We start from the raw sequence: 16,418 nt of genomic DNA, 5'->3' as shown, positions 1-16,418 counted from the left end.
AAGAAAGAAATTCTCTTAGGAAATTTGCATAAAAAATCCCAGATGTGCCCAGGAAGTTTTGGACATATGACAGTCCTAAAACAGTTCTAGCAAGAGTGTTCTCTCATTCTGGAAATGATAGCGCAATTATCATTGATGAACTATAGCTTAAAACTGGAAGCCACAGTTCCTGGCCTAGGCATGAACAGTATTGTGTAACCCGTTCTCAGTCGCATGGCAGGACTTGGTGGAGGAGCCATAGCTCAGCAGTAGAGTATCTGCTTTGCTTCTAAAATCCAAGCAAGTCACTGCTACACAGTGTTGATATTACTGAGCAAGAAAGACCACTGTGTGTCTGACTCAGTAGAACAGTGTTTCTCAACCTTTTTTGGGCCACGGCACACTTGTTCCATGAAAAAAATCACGAGGCACACCAACTCTGTGCCGCCCTATAGGTACACGACGCCTTTTCCTCGGGAGGAGACCGTTGCCTATTGTTCTCGCCTTCCTGCCCCCCTCTTCCCACCACCACTGAAGTTGTGCGACAGACACCCTCGCTGCTTTGTGTGTGAACCTGGGCGACTGGCGTGTGTGCGTGTGTGTGGATGTGAGTGTGTGCGCAAACGAAGGGGAGGGGGCAGCTGGAGCGCAATGCACGCTGCTGACGCCGGGCCGGCTTGGGCCCACCGGGGAGCGAGCGGAGAGGGGAAAGAGGCCGCGCCGGTGCTGCTCAGCCTCGGCGCCCGCCTTCTTCTCGGCAGCCGCCGCTTCTTCTCCGAGCCCCGCGGCCTCCGCAATGCGATGGGCCTCGAAGCGCAGCCCCCTCCGTCGTCACCACCTCCACCGAGCTCCTGCCGCCTGAGGCGAGGGAGCGACAGCCGCAGACGAGGCTGAGGAAAGCCAGGCGAGAGAAGGGATGGGATCTCGGCCGCCGCAACTGCCGCCTTGCCGGGGACGCTGAGAGGGGGAGCTGCGGGAGGAGGGGCTGCGGCGAGGCGGGCGGCTGGCCCCCGCCTGCCTGCCATTGATCGCCCCTTCCCGTCCGATCGCGCTGGAGACTCGAGCTCTGCTGGAGATCTGGGGGGAGGCGGACGTGCAGAGCGCCCTGGACGGCAACTTTCGCAACAGCCATACCGGGACGTGGCTTGCCGCCTGGCCGAGCTGCAAATCGCCCTTCTCATCGCCGCACGTGGCGGCACAGCAGCCCGTGTCTCTGTGCCGCGGAACAGCGGTTGAGAAACGCTGCAGTAGAAGACAGTTTCCTTTCCTATGTTTCTAACCATTTTGTTGTTGTTTTGTCTCATTGATTTCCTTCGCATACATTAAGTGGATGTTTCATCACTCTGCTTAATTTCCGAGCCCCCATCATCTGTCTTTTTATGGCTACAGGAAACAGTAATTTAGGAATGGAGGAAAGCTGTTGATTGCCACGCTACAAAAAAACAAACAGCACATCCAAAGTAAGAAGATTACAGCAGCCATTTTCATAAACAGCTGACTTCCGCATTAGACTCATTAACTGTTAACACTTTGGATATGCTTGGTGACTAAGAAAAATAACTAGAGGACAATGTGTTGCAGCTGACCAGATTTTGTTTTGCTCATTTTTGGCTTTTCTAGCCAACGCATTATGCAAAGCAAAAGCATTTCTGGCTTGTTCCAAACCATGTGGTTATCTTGAAAGATCAGCAGCATTGAAGGCCAAGCTAGACAAGATGCCAATCATGCAATGAGCAGCTCCCGTATAACATCTGTGACCCCACAGATCATGCCAGAGTCCAAATTAAGATCGCTGCTCCCTCCCTGTGCCCGCTATTTACTTTTCAAAAGCCATTCACACAATAATTGCTAGCTGAATGAATGCCATGCATCTCGTTTTTATCAGCCAGGTTTCCTTTAGGAGGGAGGACGGGACAGAAATTTAACAACAGCAACAATCTCCTTGAGTTTGGTCCTGAGATAGAATGGCCGTGCATATGTTCCAGTGCTTAGGGGAAATCTATATTATAAATTGCATCTTAAATGGATAGTAGGAAACAAGTGTTCTGATTATACCATGTTGTTAAGATGTCCTGCAAAATTTGAGACAGAAAAGGGGCTGCATGGAGCATCTTTGGAATACATTGTGCCTTTTCATTATATAAAAATATACAGTGAAACGGTATGTGACATGCTAAATCTACCCCATGGTCCAATCAAAAATACTGGCATGAATATATGTTGGGATGTACTTAAAATGAAACTGAACTGCATCAAGCCGGCATGCGCATTGACTCTGAGTAACCAGGATAGGATTGCCAAATGAACCGGAAAATTCTGGTAATGTCCGGGGTAGCTATCGGCGGGGTCTCTAAACCTACTATTCAAGTACGAAGTTACTATGTGATAATGTGTGGATAATAATAATGTGAAGGAAGTGGATGTGATTTACTACATTTTACGTAGATATGTGCAAAGAATGAATAGTGGGGCTGACACCAACATCAAACATTTGGTTTTAACTAACCTTGAAGATACATGCTACATAATGAAAAGAAGAGTTAAATCAGGAAGAAATAGCACCAGAACATTTTACAGCAAAACAATAATCATAGCGCAAGGAAGAGACGCTTATAATGTAAGCTACACGTCTACTCAGAAGTGAACATGACTGAATTTAGTGAGACTTACTCCCAAGTAAATATGTATAGAATTGCAGTCCCAAATCCTTTGATTTTATGCGTTGTCTCTTGAAAATCTGCATCTCTGAAGCATTTTTTTAAAAAAAAAGAAGTCAACATGTGGAAAGCTCTGGTTTTGAGCGGGAATTCCACACTATTTCATTCTAAGCCAAACAACTCAGTGCAATGAGTAATGTTCTGCTGGATTAAACCATTGGGATGAAAGTCTGTTTTGAGACCAGAGTCTTCCCATAGGATTAGGTGGGGCTTTGAACATTCAACAAGCCATGGAAACAGGAAGCAGAAGTGAACACGCGCTTTTTGTTTTCATGCTTCTGTGCAATGTCTGAAGCGGGAGCACAGATGTGTAGAAACAGAAACTGGAAGGATAAGTGCCACTGCTTATTACGTGAAGTCAATCTGAGACACAGTTAATTCTCCACAACCATCCACAGTGGTGGTCCCATTCCTGTGCTTGCCAACAGAAGTGATAATTAGTGCTAGCTGTGAGACAGAAACCTATCCAAATTGAGCTGGACTGGAATCAACAACTCCTGCCCTCCCCACTCAGCTGTTGCAACTTTGGCCATGGCTTCCAAGGCCTATATCGACAATTTCTGTACACTAAACCTGTGGTTCTGATGGGGGAGTGATTGGAGAGGATCCCAACATTTTCCCCTGAGGCAGTTTCTGATATGCAGGAAATCATATTTTCTAGCACCCGAACCACATTTTGTTCCTGGGAAAATGCAATTCCCCACCACCCACCCCATTGGGGAAGTGTGCATGCAAGTGTCATGGGAGGCACCTAGTGGCATCAAAGGCGATAAGAAAAATAACTCACCACCCCAAGCTGTTTCATGGTTTTGTATTTAACTCTTTATTCGCCTAATACACCACTCACACAAGAGACCACTCATATAGCATGCTTATCTGCCAAGTTCCCTTGGAGCGAATAGGTCACATTGCTGTTATTTGCGCTATAATTCTGAGAATACTTACGGGAATGCCCCTTATGCCGGGTGCACCTGAAGGGCCTGGGATTCCTGGGATTCCTGTCTCTCCTTTTTCACCATCTTCTCCAGGAAGCCCTCGGTCTCCTACACTGCCCTAAAACAGACACATGCATAAGCAAAGGTCAAGAGGGGATGGAATCTGTTTATCAAGTTCAACCACCTTGGAAGTGTATATTTGATTCTGATCAAAACTAAGCCCCCTAGAGCAAAATATACATAGGAAGCTTAGTTTGGTCAGAATCAAGTATACACTTCCAGAGTCAACGCTACTACCACCATCGCTGCTAGAGGGCCATGAAAATTTGTGCCCCGGGCTTTTCAGACTCATCTACCCATGTACTATCTGAAACCAAAGGGTTGAATTGGTTGCCAGATGTGAATTATTTTTTCCTACCCCACTAAATCACCATCTTAATCCTTCCATTTTGTTGCAATGTCTGCATGAAGCCTGCTTTACCAATCGCAGGAAACCAGCCTGAAATACATTCCACAATACAGTGAAGGAGTGGTGACAACATCTCTTTTGGACTGGAATTATGCGAAGATGCGAATTCTCTGTGCCTTTTGTTTCTGTGATTTCTCAATGAGCGTGCAGCATCAGTGTGACATTGCTGGACAACTTCTATGTACACAAATGTGGCAATGCTGTATTTTGTTATATATTTTGTTTAAAGAAACATGGTACAAAGACAACGCTGGGGTTCTTCAGTTGTTAAAATGTACCTTTGGTCCATCTTTCCCTTGGACACCATCTTCCCCCGGTGGTCCTGGCACACCCTATTTTTCAGAAGAAATAAATTCAAATGTTGTCACTTCCCAAAACTGTGGTGTACAAATACCTATAATCGAGGTAGGTTACCCCAGGGAACAACAGTATAAAGAACACCATGTGAGGGGTTGGGACAAACAACTTATTGAGGGGGGTTGCCGCTGTCTTGTCTTGTCTTCCCACAACACCAAGACCTGCCTGAAAAGGAGAGGGGATAAACAGGGACAAACCTCCTGAGCATATCTTGGTAGAGTGAGTTGTGAACGACAGTTCAATAGGGATTTCAGCTCCCTATACCTGAGATGTGTGTAGCCGGAAGGGGTGAGCAGGAGGGAAGGAGGGGGTTACAGGGGTCTGAACTTTTAAAGCAAGGCTTAGCACCCTCCGCAAAATGGGAAATTTCTATGGGCTTACATCATAATTTGAAATACGTCTGAAATGAAAGGGCTAATGTGTTTATTGGCAAGCAGCATATTCCTTTCACTTATTCAAAACAACTTAACATTCTGGAAGAAATGGTTTTATGTTGATGACAACAGACTGCTGGCTTTCGTATTTTCGAAAGGGGGAGTGGTATTTGCCTCCTTTTCACAGAATGCCCTGGTGCAACCTGAGATTGCTAAGATATACAGTATATACAATCGGGCCCATTAATCGGCAAAGCAATGCTTTCATTATCATTCTAAGATTGTAGCTGGGTTTCCATCGTGTCTTCTACCAGAAAGGTCTTTTTCTAGCCTGAAGACGAGTTCATTATCTTTGCTTGGATTGAATAACAACATTATTTCAGTGTCTCCAATGATGACCATGTATTTTTGTTGCCTTCATATTGAAGAGAAATCAGGATTATAGAAGACTAGAATGCAGCAAAACTGTCAAATGCCTACATAGTTTAAAATGAGCTATAATAAACATACCACGCCACACCACGAGGTAGCGATCGCCAATACATCTGGCCATTGGGTTTCCCTCCTCTTTGTCACTTTTCATATTCTATCTATGGGTCCCTTGCTGTGGTGCCATGATTCCAAAAAGATTTTGTGCCCCACAAAATATTTACGTTATTTTAAAAGCTATTTTTAATGACAAAATGTCTTTGTAACCCCATCAAAACCCATCCAAATGTGCACCTTTATACTTTGGCCACACTCATTTTTACATGCAGCCCTTGAAGGGTTAACCAAAGGGGCCAAAGGGGTCCTTATGCCGAAAAAGGTTAGCCACTGCTGCCTTAGATTTATGCCTCCAATCCACAGTTTGCCATTGCATACAAATCAACAAACTATGGTTTGCGCTTGACCTCCAAACCATAAGTGAAAGCCAATATTTTGACTGTGATTTCCAATTCTGGTTTGGAGGCAAGCAGAAACAATAGTTTGCTGTAATTATGAACTATGATTTGCCCTAAACAAGCAGATGTGAATGGAATTACAGTACACAAGGATAGGAGGGAGGGGAGGAAACGAACATGCAAATCTAATTCAAGTAACACTAAGTGATGGTTTGACAAGTGAATTTAACCTTTGTGTTCAGGTTTCTTGGACCAATATTAATATCTTTTTCAATGAGGAACAAGGCCCAACTGTGCTCTTTGACTCATCATTAGGCCAAGACTGAAAATAAAACCAACTCTGATATGAATTAGAATGCCTATTGCAGTTACTCCCAAAACTGTGTTCAAGGCCGCATTGCTACAATGAAAAAGAAATATGATTAATTAAGGTTTCTTATGAACCTGTTTCTGTGCAGGATTTACTGCTCTATCCTTCCTTGCTTCCAATGCATCTCTGCTGGGAACAAGTTATTCTTATATCACCAGGTGTGACTGGATCTTGCCATCCATTGCTATGGGCTTAGGTAAAGGTAAAGGGACCCCTGACCATTAGGTCCAGTCGTGGACGACTCTGGGGTTGCAGCGCTCATCTCGCTTTATTGGCCAAGGGAGCCGGCATACAGCTTCCAGGTCATGTGGCCAGCATGACAAAGCTGCTTCTGGTGAACCAGAACAGCGCACGGAAACGCCGTTTACCTTCCCGCTGGAGCGGTACCTATTTATCTACTTGCACTTTTATGTGCTTTCAAACTGCAAGGTGGGCAGGAGCTGGGACTAAACAATGTGAGCTCACCCCTTCACAGGGATTCAAACCGCAAACCTTCTGATCAGGAAGCCCTTGGCTCTGTGGTTTAACCCAGTGCTCTCCAACCTTTTTATCGCCGCGGACCAGTCAACGTTTGATCATTTTACTATGGCCCGCTGAGGGGGGGGACGTTGATTGTTTCGCGGCCCGCTGATGGGGGGGACATTGATTGTTTATATTTTAGATTGTTTTGATTTAATAATTTTAATTTAATTGTGTTTAATGTTCATTGGGCGGCCCGGTACCAATTGATCCACGGACCGGTCCTGGTCCGTGGCCCGGGGGTTGAGGACCACTGATTTAACCCACAGCTCCACCCGCGTCCCTGGATCTTGCCATCCACTGCTATGGGCTTACCTTCTTCCAATAAAGAGGCACACCCAGATCACTGATTTAAAAACTGATGAGGGAAGGAGGTAAATCTTACTCAAGAATGTTCTAAAAAGTAATCCTATTCAGGTGTAAGAATGAACTGTGTTTCCATTTTTCATTCCGGAAAGAAAGGAAAAAACACATCTCAGTTATGAGAAGTTTGGATAAGGCTGACCTATAGCCTTCTTATACCTACTGTAGTCCTATTAACATTAGTTTATTGTCTTTTTCAAAAATAAGATATCTACACTATTCATAACTAGTCATATTTAAGCCTCTGCTTATGATGCTGCTGAGAATTTTCCAGGCATAGGAATCCAAGAGTCTCCTTCATCCCTTCTCTGGTGTCATAATTTGCATACTACTTTGCATTTCTAAAATTCAGGACTCTCTTTAGTTCCAAAATATGTTTCATATTTACCACTTACTCTTAAACCTTGTTCTCCTGATTCTCCAGCATTGCCAACAGGTCCAGCATCACCCTGTGACATACAACACAAATACATGAAGCCTATGGACTACATAACAGGAGCAACAGAACAAAAGATTATATCTACCACGGCAGAAGTCTTGTAACAAAATAAACCCAAGCAACAACAACAACATTTTGTTTTGCATGCAAACAGTAAACATATATTGTTTGGTTGGAGAACTAAATTGCAAAAATCGGAAAACTGTGAACTTTTAAGTGTTTCTGTTGGCTCAAGAAGGCGGAACTCAGGCAGCATCTTATTAAAATGGTAGCAAAATCAATTTCATCCTTCATCCTTACTTAGAAGTGTGTCTGTTTCCCACATTGCTGGGCTTTAGACATCAATCTGAAACATTTTAAATTTGCTCAGGCTTTCACAAATTAATAAGGGGTACATCAATAATGTACACCAATAATGTACATATTTCTTTTCAAATTAAACTATTACAAATGCGCTCTCTCTCTCTCTCTCTCTGTGTGTGTGTGTGTGTGATTAGTGCTGGTTTATTGCATTTTGTTCATATGTTTGATTTACATTGCCCTGGGCTCTTACTGAGAAAAGGTGATAAAGAAAGAAAGAAAGAAAGAAAGAAAGAGAAAGAAAGAGAAAGAAAGAAAGAAAGAAAGATTATTTTGCAGCAACACAAGCTGGTAGATTTGCAACAAGCACTTTAGAATTTTGCAAGCATCTCTATTGGTCTGCCTTATTTATACCTCACTCACTCAATTATATCAATAGAGAAATTGGCAGCCTTTCTTCTTTCTTCTCCTGGCATGCATACCTATAGCACACAGGCCTATTTTATTTTCAACAATAGCCATTCATCTCAGCAAGAACATGCCATACTCAAGGTGCGCCTGAGATCTAATCAAATGTGGCCTGAGAGGCAACTCCCCACCTCTTTCTCCCCATATCCCAGAAGGTCTCCCTGAAGCAGCATGCCAACAATTACCTTTGTGCCTGGTTCTCCTTGTGGCCCTGGGTCCCCCTCTGGGCCAGGTGGTCCCTGAATTGAAAACATAAGCAAGCTTATTCACTGTCCACCACTAAATGCTTCCCAACATAAAAGCAAGATGGAGCACACAAAGAGGATCATACAACTAGAGGGGGAGGGATTAAAATTGGAGGTACACTTCTCCCAACAGGTTTGTGCATTAATAGGGGGCTTCTACAATGTCCCATAAAACCTAAGGTGCTTAAATGCTATCTCTTCTACAAGTCTTGGTGTTTCTTACCTTGTCCAGGTCAACAATGGCCACTGATGATCCCTTGCACCTGCTTTCCTTCCAGACATCTGTCCTGTTCACATCCCAACATCCTTCCCTATGTGTTGCATCCTAGTTGTGTTGCATAGCTGAACATCTGATAACACTCTTCCAACCCCTTTCCCAGAAAAACTATTTCCCTGTGTGATAGCCAACGGGCACACTTAATCGGCATCATTCTAATTCGCACACCTGTTGCCTTGGAACACTCAGTTTTGCTGAAGGTGGCTATCCTAAAACTGTATGCATTTCCTCCCTTTTTTTCAATAAACTCATGCCAGACTCCTGGCACTTCTTTGTCCTTAGACCGTCGGGGCAAATTGTGACCCAGCCTTTCTTCTTCTTCTTCTTCTTCTTCTTCTTCTTCTTCTTCTTCTTCTTCTTCTTCTTCTTCTTCTTCTTCTTCTTCTTCTTCTTCTTCTTCTTCTCACATGTACAGAATGCACACATTATGAAGTGTGCGATAACCCTAGCCAGCTCCCTTCCCAGGGCCAGCAAGTGACCGGGCTGCCTGCAGACAGCCGCACCCGTGTCTTTGTAAGGAGCAATATCTGCAGAGCACAGTAACTCGAAGCGCAATAAAACAAGGTGTGCCTGTGCAATACTTACTTCAAAGCCTGGTTCTCCTACAGGACCAGCATCACCTTGTTGTCCCCTTGGTCCCTAGTGTTAAACAAAAGTTTATGTATGCATGCATTCAGTTATCTTTTGTAGGAACTAGTACAATATTTACTACAGCAGCTCTGCTCATAAGAAGTGAATGGAAGTGTTGCTTTTATACCTGCAAAATTAGCGCAAATCAGAATATATACGAGAATCAGTCTGCTCCGCCTAAGGATTATTCTCTTCCAACTTGGACCAGAAATAAGCTTTCTGTCTCTGTTATTCTGTCCTCCTTTTGACTAATACAGTATAGACTTTGTTTAGATAGGACGTAATTTGTTTTCTGCTTTGTTTTGTTAAGGCAGCCTGGAATTTAATTAAGTGAAAGTAACTACAAATAACAGCCTTGTTAGTCGTTAGTTCAAAGAAAAGAGTGAGCATTTTTTATTATTATTATTATTATTATTATTATTATTATTATTATTATTATTGGTTGTAAAAAAAAACGCCTACGGTACATGTTAGCCTAGTGCCAGTTTGGAAACTTTTACATGCAAATTAACCAGTGCTAGTCTTTCACCTGAGTTCGGAAACTGGTTTTTTTTAATAACATGGGAGGGTGATTTTGTGGAAGAAACCTGGCTTTCCCTGTCACCTGCATACTTCCCCCCGTCATTCTATTCACCACCCCTCCTCTCTAATCTCTAGCAAAACATACAAGATGGGGAAGCGGACCCTTATCAGTTTTATCTGCATATTTACAAAACAAAACAAAACGATGCAAACCACCAAGGGTGAATGAAACCCTGTATCTTATTTATTAATTATTATTTACATTTTTACCCCACCTTTCCTCCAAAGGGTTCAGGGAGGCATTTTATGGTTCTCCCTCCCTCTCGTTTTATACCCATAATAACCCTGTGAAGTAAGTTATCTAAAAAGGCTGTGACTGCCCTCTAGATTACCTAGTGAGCATCCTGATTGATGTGAACTGTGGTCTCCCAGATTCTAGTCCAGAGCTGCCATCGTCTCAAGACAATTGAGGGGGCCCAACACTATATCCCGATGTAACAAGGAGCCAGAGGGCAGAGCCGAATGCCCTCTGAAGATTGATGGTGCCCAGACTCCTAAAACAAATATTGGCCAGAGTGCTGAAACTGCTTTGGCCCCTAGGAGTTGGCACACCTGTTCTAGTCTAACCACTAGGCCACATTGGAGCAGGAGGAGAAGGAAAGCCTATATCGCAAAGTGGGGAAAGCAAATGAACCCATGGAAAAGCTGACAGAAGGCAGAGAGACAGGCAGAGTAGCAATCACAGACAAAGTTAAGTGGTGGGGAAGGAAATTCCTCTCCCCTAGCACCACAGTAAACAGGATACTGCTGAGAACTTATCAACAGGTGCCTTCCTGAATTTTAAAACAAGGTCCAAATTACTTCAAGGAATTGGAATTTCACCATTAGGCAGAAATCCATATGGCAACCTAAGTGCTTTGAGCACCTCCGCTGTATTTTGCTGCTTCGGGTGTCATGAAGATTAGGGTTTGATCGAACAGGCAAATGTTTTTCCCCCCCATACTATTCCCACGGAGCTCAGTCAGGCTTGGCACAGACACCTTTTTCTCATGACTCCAGTGGAAAACCAGAAGTCAAAGCATGTAAGTGAACAATACTGGAAAGCTCAGGTGCAACTAAGTACACGTGGTCACCAGCACAGATTTTAATGAGGTGGTGTGACACTGAGGTGAAATCCCTTTCAAAGTATAGCCAGTACTACTTTGCAACCTCAGTGGAAGGATCTTTGTTATGCACTAAAAAGGGCACAGAATTCCAGAGCAAATGCCCATCAGTCATGTATGATCTAGTTGAGATTCCTGAATTGCAGGGAGTTTGACTAGATGATCCTCAGGGTCCCTTCCAACTCCACAATTCTATGATTCTATGACTGGTTGCTTAGACGCTGGGTTTCTCTAACTTGGTTCTCCAATTGTTGCTGGACTACAATTCCCATCATCCCTGGCCACTGGTGCTGCTAGCTAGGGATAATGGGAGCTGTAGTCCAACAACAGGTGAAGAGCTAAGTCTAGACCCCTGGCTTGGAGCATCTTGCCCAAGTTTTTAAGAAGACAGAACAAGCACCTCTTTGCTTTTTGTGTCCATCTGCAATGTGCAATTCCCCTAGCAAAGCCATTTCAACCTTCTGACACTGGGATAGGGAACCTGTAGCTCCACAGATGCTGCTGGACTGCAATTCCCATCAGCCCCAGGCCAGCATAGACAATGGTCAGGGATGATGGGAGTTGGAGTCCCACATTCATCTGGAACACCTCACGGTCCTCATCCCTTTAGCTGCTCACATTTTCCTCCTGAGCTCATGCAGTGAAAATAGGCATGAGGGATTGTCCCACATGATATATAGATAACACACTCACCCCCACACATATATCTGTATTTTCCCCTCACTATGCTGTGAAATATGATTTTTCTCACCCTCTGCCTGCTAGATTTATATTGTATTTCTAGCCAAAAAAGGTTATGCAACAAATGCTTGCAGGCACACTTCTGAGATAAGTAGGCACAAAGCTAGACCTTGAAAAATTCACAGTGGTGTAAATCTTAGAACTATATTGCTGATGTACATCACTTACTGGGAAGGGTACTTTTTTCAGAACAACAAAATCTCAGAATTAATGTTGACTTTTTGACATGTGAAATAATAGTGCTGCCTCAATCAAGAAGCAACATACTACTGCATGACATTTGTTCGCCTTTTCTGGATTTCATTGTGTTTACACCTTTCAATTGATTCTACATTATATTGCATTTTCAGTAGTTTTAAACAAATGAAGAGCCATATGGAGATGAGAACAAGAAGACATTCTTCAGCAAAAGAATGTCTGGTGTTTACAGCAGAATACTTTTTGATAAAGTACTAACAGGCCAATTGCATGCAGCTCTAAAATTACAGAATGTCTAGAGGCAGAGGCAACACAGAAGCCCCTAACATTAGCATTTAAAAACTATTTATATAAACATGTAACATAGATGTGTCTACCTCCAAGCAACACGGAGCTGCATAAGAAAAGGACTGTACCAACCTAACTTCTGTTGGATAAGTTTTGCTAAAGCGATGCTCTTAAACTCAGACCAACTGCTTATGCATGCTGACAACTTCACACAACAATGTGGGTGAACAGCATAATAACACAAACAGTATTTTATACAGCAGCATCAATGTACACAAACAGGAAGGGAGAAGGAGAGAACATTGATATCGCCTACTTCAGGGAGGAGGAAGCTGTAGCCCTCTAATTCCCATCATCCCCAGCCAATATGGCCAATTGCCAAAGATGACGGGATCTGCAGTCCAGCCATATATGTAAGGTCACAGTTTCCCTATCTGTGATCTAAGTGTTCTAGGAGAGTGTTCCCATAAGTGGCACTGCTGGAATAGAGATGCAGTCATTTAAGGATACAATGGAATTTGGGGAGCGTGAGAAAGGTAGAGTTGGAGAAACAGAGGGCATGAGCAGGGATGCAGAGCAGCGACGTGAAAATCTTCGATTGCATTGCTCTTCCATTTGCCTGAGTTGTATGTATCTTCCAACCACATGCAACGTTAGGTGCCTGTAACTGCTTCATCTGGTGGTGGGTGCAAACGATTAGACTACTACAAGCTCAAGTAGCTAAGCACCAATATGAGCAGATTTTTCTCATGCACTACCATAGGCTAAAATAATCATGTAAACAGACTGCAAGTATGTGGGGGTATATGACAGGTTTAGCAGCACAAGCCTATACTTGCTTACTCAGAAGCAAGCCCTATTGAATACAATGGGACTTACTCCAAGGTATGTGTGCAAAGGGCTGAAGCCTTGGTGTAGCTCCTTTTACAAGGTCTACTTAATTACAGTGCAAAATGCAACATCTGTTTTCCAAGGAATTTGGCATGGCACGTGAAAGTGGAGAAATCACAGAAATCAACTTACTGGTTCACCCATAGGACCACTGTCTCCTGTGTTTCCTGGAGGACCAGGCAAACCCTAAAAGCAGAAAGCCAACAGAGGAAAAAAAGGTTGTTTCAAATTCCATTTAAAAGGCATTACATTCCTTGGCCTACACAATCAAAACACTGCTCACAAAATCCCTTCAGGGACATTTATAGTTTTCTCCCCAGCTCTTACCAAATTAACTCTTGTGGTTAATTGGTTAGCTGCTTTGGTTAGCCAATTAAAAACAGAAAAAAGCTTATAGTATTTGAAGAAATAAATGCACACAAAAACTAAGTTCAATAGGTCTATTTTGAGTCAAATACTATCCATGATAACTAATAATAAAATTACATTTTTTGCCAAAAAGAAATTTAAAAAACATCAAAACTGGCTATGCCTACCGTAGCTTGATTTTACATCTCATTCTTAAAAGTTCAAAATGGAAGCAATAATATGCCAAAGCGGATGGGCATAGCAACAAGTTTAGAAGGCAAAACAATGCACCTCTTTTATCATGCTGAAAAGTGTTTCTTCTCTGTAGGTTTTCTTACTTTCTAGTAAACTGTGTATTTCAAATGTTCTTCAAATGAATACAATAAAGACCATGCTTGTGGCACTTTAGATAGCAACAGGAAGGGGGCAGCAGATTTCCAAATTAAACAACAACAACAAAACAGCAGGAAAACATGTCAAGTAGATCAATGGCAATGTTAGTCAATATGACTGAAGTGTAACAGTGCATTGCAAACACACCAGCTTTTCTCAAGGAATTTTGGGTTTCTCTAGATTTTTATTTCCCCTTTTAAAAAAGCCTATATTCTTTGGAAGTTCTCTCATCTTTTTAAAATGACTCTCCAAGAAAACCCCACATTTCCATGTGTGACTTTGCCGTATTCTCTTAAGAAAGACGGTTGAGAAAATACAAGCTACTTTGCTCGATCAAGCCAAGGTCCAGCATTTTGCCTACAACGGTGATCAGCCACAGATATCCACAAGTGTGGAATGGTGGAGTTCCTATCCATAGGGTACTCAACAGTCAGTTTAGATCCTACACTGCAGAACTGGCTCTTCAGATAGTGTGGATTTCTCTGCTGGTGGGCCTCTGTTGCTGACCAGGAGGCGGAGAGGGAGGAGGTCAGTACAGTACAAATGTACTGGAAGGAGTGCAAGATTGGCTGCATCTGTGTGTTTGCACCATGCCTACCTCCCTGCCGCTCTCCTTCCAGTCAGCAACAGTGACCCTCCTGCTGCAAAAACAGCTGCTTCTGCTAACATTGCCTCGTTTGCCATTCTGTCACCAGTTCAATCAGCAACAAATCATTTCCCCTGTCTGCTCCTTCTGCCACTTTTTATAACATTTGAAAATCAAATCTCTTGGGCAAGTAAATTTATATGCCTTTTTATTATTATTTTGAGCAAACCACTTGAACTCTGTTAAAGTGCAAACTCACAACTGTCCCCTCCTCTTCCCAAGGTTTTCTTTTTACAGTGCAAAGCAGCATTTGATGGCTTCAGTGTGAACAGAGGATTGGCAGGAGAGGGGAAGCGGTTGTTCAACTCTTTATTTGCCAAATACTTATTTGCTCAAACCTGCCCCCACCAGCTGCTTTTCTTCGGGGGGGGGGGGGGAGAGAATATGCTGCTCTGATGTTCTTGCCGTATTGGGAAAAGTGTTTCTGGAAGTCTGAAGGGGATTAACTGATGTCAATGAAAGTGTTAAATAGTCCCCTACACTTCTCTCAAGTCTCTGCTCAATCTGAAGCCACCAGCCCCCCCCCCCAAAAGGAACAATTATTCTGTCCTCAGTAGCAGATAATAATATAGCAGGGAAGCTTAGTTAGATCATAACTGAAGTCCTTCAGATGAAAAATGCAAAATAATACAGGCACACATAATTAGGTTTTGGGCACAATGGCAATATAAAGAAATCTTCTGCCTAAGTATGAAGAACTTACTGCTGTTCCTGGGCTACCTCTTTCTCCAGGGTTTCCAGCTTTGCCCTGCTCAGACAAAATTAAGAGAATGGTAATGTAAAAAAATAAATAAAAATTCTAAGAAGCATTCTGGCTACAATTGCAACTGTAAATATAAATGCTGAAAGAACACTACTTCTCTGGCACGCACAATGAGTCCTGGGATGCCTTTCTTCCCGGTGTCACCACTCTCTCCCTGGGGGGGAAAAAGGCAATGTAAAGCCAATTTATTGTAAATTTACAATGAGAAGTCGACAGTTTCTTCAGTTTGTCTTTTAAATCCTAAACCAGCCATAGGCAAACTGCAGCCCTCCAGATGTTTGGGACTACAATTCCCATCATCCCTGACCACTGGCCCTGTTAGGGATGTAGTCCCAAACACCTGGAGGGGCGGAGTTTGCCTATGCCTGTCCCAAACTATGGGCCTTTTGTCACCATGTACATAGACATGGAAATGCAGAGATCAATATTCTACTAATAAGTCCCATCAGAACAAGGAATTCTGCTTGAGCCATGGGACCTTCCCTCTCCTGCTTTGTATGTGGGAACCCCAGAACAGATTTAGGGGAGTGGGGGGGGAGGTAATGGAAAAACATTATTGTGCATAAGGAAAAATCTTTGCACTGATGAAATGTTCACCTTAGTGCTATGCTGAATTCCACCAAGCACTCCCATTGTTTATTTTAAAATGTATACATCACTTCCACACTAGTTCTCATGAGCAGCCGACAAGAATGCTCAACACAGGAACCACACAGAGCTGAAAGCAACAACATCTTAACAGTCTCCGCTTTCATTCACCTTCAAGCAGCATGATGACAAACTTTCTGAAGTGCAAAAGAAGAACAAATTAATATTACCTTAATGCCTTGTGTTCCTTGCTCTCCCAGAGGACCATCCTGGCCTCTTGGTCCCTACAAATTAAGAAATGAATTTCTGGTATATAAAAAGGGCATTTCGGTACTGGTGCAATTGTGTGTGTGTGTGTGTGTGTTAGGGAGAAAGGCTTCTCTCAAGTTGGCAGCATTTCCAGCAATAGCTCTCTTACTGTTTTCATGAAAACAAGTTGTTTTGTGCACTTTCTGAAACAATATGTGAACTGAAATTCGCACATCTTTGAATTTTGCAATGCAGTTCTGCAACCAAGTAATGGGTACAAAAATGTATATAGTAGGGAAAGT

General features: G+C 43.0%; 1 protein-coding gene across 1 annotated transcript in view; it reads right to left on the bottom strand.

The window, feature by feature from the left end:
• The window catches only part of COL24A1 (collagen type XXIV alpha 1 chain), a 161,600-nt gene that overhangs the window by 37,034 nt on the left and 108,148 nt on the right, over positions 1 to 16,418 (bottom strand). Inside the window, exons 29-37 of the mRNA XM_035123684.2 lie at positions 16,098 to 16,151; positions 15,389 to 15,433; positions 15,220 to 15,264; positions 13,262 to 13,315; positions 9,282 to 9,335; positions 8,360 to 8,413; positions 7,363 to 7,416; positions 4,379 to 4,432; positions 3,642 to 3,749 (exon numbers count right to left, since the gene is read on the bottom strand). Coding sequence (XP_034979575.2) covers positions 3,642 to 3,749; positions 4,379 to 4,432; positions 7,363 to 7,416; positions 8,360 to 8,413; positions 9,282 to 9,335; positions 13,262 to 13,315; positions 15,220 to 15,264; positions 15,389 to 15,433; positions 16,098 to 16,151 — 522 coding nt within the window. The remainder of the gene's footprint in view (positions 1 to 3,641; positions 3,750 to 4,378; positions 4,433 to 7,362; positions 7,417 to 8,359; positions 8,414 to 9,281; positions 9,336 to 13,261; positions 13,316 to 15,219; positions 15,265 to 15,388; positions 15,434 to 16,097; positions 16,152 to 16,418) is intronic.

Source organism: Zootoca vivipara, chromosome 7, assembly GCF_963506605.1.
Source record: "Zootoca vivipara chromosome 7, rZooViv1.1, whole genome shotgun sequence".
NCBI classification, from domain to species: Eukaryota; Metazoa; Chordata; class Lepidosauria; order Squamata; family Lacertidae; genus Zootoca; species Zootoca vivipara.
The sequence above is the reverse complement of the archived record's forward strand: the minus strand, read 5'-3'. Positions and strand labels throughout refer to the sequence as shown.